The sequence below is a fragment of the Sipha flava genome, unplaced genomic scaffold, assembly GCF_003268045.1.
Source record: "Sipha flava isolate LNK unplaced genomic scaffold, YSA_version1 17788_pilon_pilon, whole genome shotgun sequence".
In the NCBI taxonomy this organism is placed as follows: Eukaryota; Metazoa; Arthropoda; class Insecta; order Hemiptera; family Aphididae; genus Sipha; species Sipha flava.
In genome coordinates, this window is record NW_020272089.1 from 1 (window position 1) to 4100 (window position 4100).

At 31.2% G+C, this 4100-nt stretch overlaps 2 protein-coding genes across 2 annotated transcripts; one reads left to right on the forward strand and one right to left on the reverse strand.

Moving 5' to 3' along the window:
* Positions 1-107: 107 nt before the first annotated feature.
* On the forward strand, positions 108-1133 carry LOC112680478 (DNA polymerase theta-like). The gene is made up of 4 exons (XM_025550571.1): positions 108-312; positions 373-594; positions 674-882; positions 951-1133. Exons 1-3 carry the CDS (start codon positions 108-110, stop codon positions 745-747), a joined length of 501 nt encoding a protein of 166 aa, XP_025406356.1. The 3' UTR covers positions 748-882; positions 951-1133.
* Positions 1134-1561: 428 nt separating this feature from the next.
* On the reverse strand, positions 1562-3257 carry LOC112680479. The gene has a single exon (XM_025550572.1). The coding sequence runs from the start codon at positions 2252-2254 to the stop codon at positions 1772-1774; it is 483 nt and encodes a 160-aa protein (XP_025406357.1). The 5' UTR covers positions 2255-3257; the 3' UTR covers positions 1562-1771.
* Positions 3258-4100: the final 843 nt, after the last annotated feature.

Here is a 4100-nt window from a genome sequence, read left to right on the forward strand (position 1 = left end):
GTTCTACCTATAAAATTATAAAGACAAGGTTAATTTTAATAATAAATAGTTATCTTGAAAATTAAAGTAAATTGATAAAAATATTAATATTATTTGTAGGTCTCACAATGGATGAAAGGGACATAATCGAAGGTGGATTCAAACAAAATATTATACGAGTATTAGTGGCAACATCAACATTATCTTCTGGTGTAAATTTACCTGCGCCAAGATTTATTGTCAGATCACCACATTGTCATGGATTTCCTATTGATATTCTTCAGTATCGACAGATAATTGGACGTGCTGGTCGTATGGGCGTAGATACTGCTGGTTTGTCAACATATATTGTTATTTTAAATTTTTATAAAAATAAATATAATTTTGTTACAGGAGAAAGTTATTTAATATGTAATGAAAATGAAAGAAAAATGGGCGAAGAAGTTGCTACTCAGAAACTTCCATTAATTAAAAGTTGTTTTGGAGTTGGACATTTTTCTAATTGTCTAAAGCGAGCCTTGTTAGAAGTAGTAGCTGGTTGTGTTGTTAGCACTACAGAAGAAGCTTTCGAATATATTAAGTGTACATTACTTTATATGTCAACTAATGAACATTGTTAGTATATTTTCAATAAACTTATATTGATGAATTTACTAAATATATAATTGGAATATATTGTATAAAAATTCTATAGTCAACGAGAATCCAATTCATCGATGTCTCAAATTGTTAATTGAACATCAATTTGTACGAGAAAACGACAATTAATTAGTTCCAACAAATCTAGGCCAAGCTTGTCTTGCAGCATCTGTTACACCAGAAATTGGTCTCAAATTGATTAAAAAACTAGATAAAGCTAGACAAAATTTTGCCCTTGACTCTGAACTAAATCTACTTTATTTAGTAAGACAGATTATTGGCGAATATTTTTATTTGTTAATAAGCAAAAATTATTATGTATTGTATTTTAGATTACTCCATATTCAGTTAGTGAACAGATTGGCCATTTAGATTGGTTTAGAGTTCTTAATATATGGGAAAAACTACTACATTCTATGCGTAAGGTTGGTGACATGATTGGTATCGAAGAAGGATTCATTGTTAAAGCTATGACTGGTACCACTTTTAATATGTCTTCGGATGTAAGTTTTTTATCTTCTTATCTATTTGTTAGTTTTATATATTTAAGTTAAAAACATTTGATGGTTAAATATAACTGTTTTATAGATCATAAAAAATATTTTGAATGATATATCATTCTAGCTATAATAACTGTAAAATAACTTTAACTGTTCGCACATCATAGAAAAAAGTTAATTTACTATTTTATGAGTTCTGATTTTAGTATGTTATATATTAAGTTAATGTTATAATATTAGATTCTGAAAGACTTCTTTTTTTTAATATTTATATAACTAAAAGCTTATTACCCAACATAACAAACCAAATTTCTATAACAGCCTTTTTTTTTTCTTTTTTTTTTTTTTTTTTTTTGTCACAAATTATTTCCTACAACTTAATTAGTTTTCTACCATGTCTATAGCTTAAATAGTTTGAAAATATTAATAAAAACAGCTTAAAATTTTGTATACTGTATGTTTAATATATTTTGTTTTAAAATATTTATAACTCAGTGTTTTGGTGTTCTAGAAGCACAAGTTAGCTATTCATAGAAGATTTTATACGTCACTTTTGTTACAAGACTTAATAAACGAAGTACGAAGTTCCTATCAATACTTTAGTTGTCAAATATGGTACATCTAAAGGTCTTTTGCAAAGTCTTCAACAATCATCATCTACTGACAAGTTTCAAAATTATTCTCCCAAGTGTTTGGGCTGCTATGGCAGTTTGGAATTTTAGCTCTTCGAATGAATTACCGCTTACAAGATATCTTAAAGTGGCCAACAATCTTTGTTCGGCCGATATTGGTGTCCTCATGACTGTAGTGTTTTTTTCTATTAAAGGTGTAGCCATTTCTAGTAATTCTCCAAACGTATCAGCATCCATTCGAAGATAGTTTTTGTAATAAACTATTGAACTTAGTTTGAGTTCTGATACTAAACGGTCATGACCAAATTCTACCCTCTTCTTTAGCCATTCCTTCATCCATATTCTCTGCTTTCTTTTTTCTTTTCGGTCAAACAGGCAATAATTATCGCGGCGCAAGCAATTTCTGTGTCGGACATTATGTCTACGTAATATACAAAAACGTACTGAGGACTGAGGTTCACACAAACCGCTTGACCGTGTATGTACGTGTGTTTGCACAACCATGTTTTTGCGCAAACATAGTGGTTGCGCAAACTGATCGTGAATGGGGGCCTTAAAGGTAACGCGGCGTCCCAGCTCGTATTTACCTGCCACAATCGTTGCATTATTATTATTAATTGAATTATGATTGGACTTATCAAGCCTAACGGATCAAACACGGGCGATATTTCAGATAAGACGACACGTTTCGTAACGCGTATATTTTAGTTAAACGGGCGTACACCGTATTTGTATGCGTCGATGGTGTAATGAGCAGGCCTCATTTACGTCAATACACCACATCACGCCATAAGACGTCAGCATCACGTTATGCTGACGGACCAATCAAAGGCTCTTTTAATAATCACTCCACTTTCGTAATATCATACAATAACGCACGTGGGCCCCTATATAATGGGCCTACTCACTGGCCACTGTGTCAATCTGGAGTCTTTCTTCATACAGAGCTTACGAAGGCACTGACTGTATTTATTGTATACAAGTCGTGTCCGACGGGACTCCTGTACAGTGTAACCGAATATCTATTTATACTTAACTACTGAAATGTTTGTTTAATTTAATATATAAAGTCATTTATAATTGTACACATATTCTTCAAAGTGTTGTTTTCATTTCCTCTCCATCACTACCCGTCGTAATCCCCTTTGGGTGCACGACATATTTTGGTGGCAGCGGTGTAGATTTTTTTTTTATAAAATCAAACATAATTTTTCTTTTCGTGACGACGAAGAGGAAAATTAACGAACCAGTGACGGGAAGAAAATCGAATACTTCGCAACGAAGATCCAGAGCATCCAAAACCAAGCAACGCAACCAATTCAAATGGACATCACTTCAATATTATAACTATTTTAAGTATATAATAATTGTATAGATATAAGGGGTAATTAAACTGTACAACAGAGCATCCTATAAAGTATACAGAGCATCCGATTTAAAATAAAATTTACAGAGCATCCAATATTAAATAAAATTTACAGAGCATCCTATATAAAATAAAATTGCAGAGCATCCTATATAAAATAAAATTTGCAGAGCATCCTTATAAAATAAAATTTGCAGAGCATCCTATATAAAATAAAATTTACAGAGCATCCTATATAAAATAAATTACAGAGCATCCCAAATAAAAACATAGCATTCTAATTAAATAAAATCAGAGCATTCTAAATAAATAAAATTACAGAGCATTTTAAATAAATATAATTACAGAGCATCCATTATAAAATAAAATATTCTAAATAAATACAGAGCATCCGATTAAATAAATTTAAAGAGCATTATAAATAATTAAAATTGCAAAATAAATATACAGAGCATTTCATATAAAATATAATACTTCAGAGCATTCGAAAAACATAAATAATAAAATGGCAATCCAGATCCGATGCACCAAGACCGATCCCAAAATTATTATCAGGCCAAGCAGCATTACAAATGCTTCCTTCATTTAATGGGGAAAATGGCAATGAATTATATTACTTTGAAAATAAATGTGAATTTATATTTAGTAATATCGAGGATTTTATAAAACCTATGATTCTAGAGGGTATAATGAACACATCTTTAACGGGGGCAGCAGCAGACTGCATACGGTATAAACAAATTACATCATGGGGGGAACTAAAATCAATCTTAAGGACACAATTTTTAAAAACGAGATCTATACCTTACTTGCAAAAACAATTAAATAGTATAAGACTAAGAAGGGGGGAAAGCGTATTAGGATTCAGTAACAGAATCGATAAGGCATACCACGATCTTGCAATAGCATCCTCAGAGGGTAGGAGCCTTACAACAGCTAAAAGTTTCGCAGAATTCGTAAAAATACAGGCATTAGGAATATTTC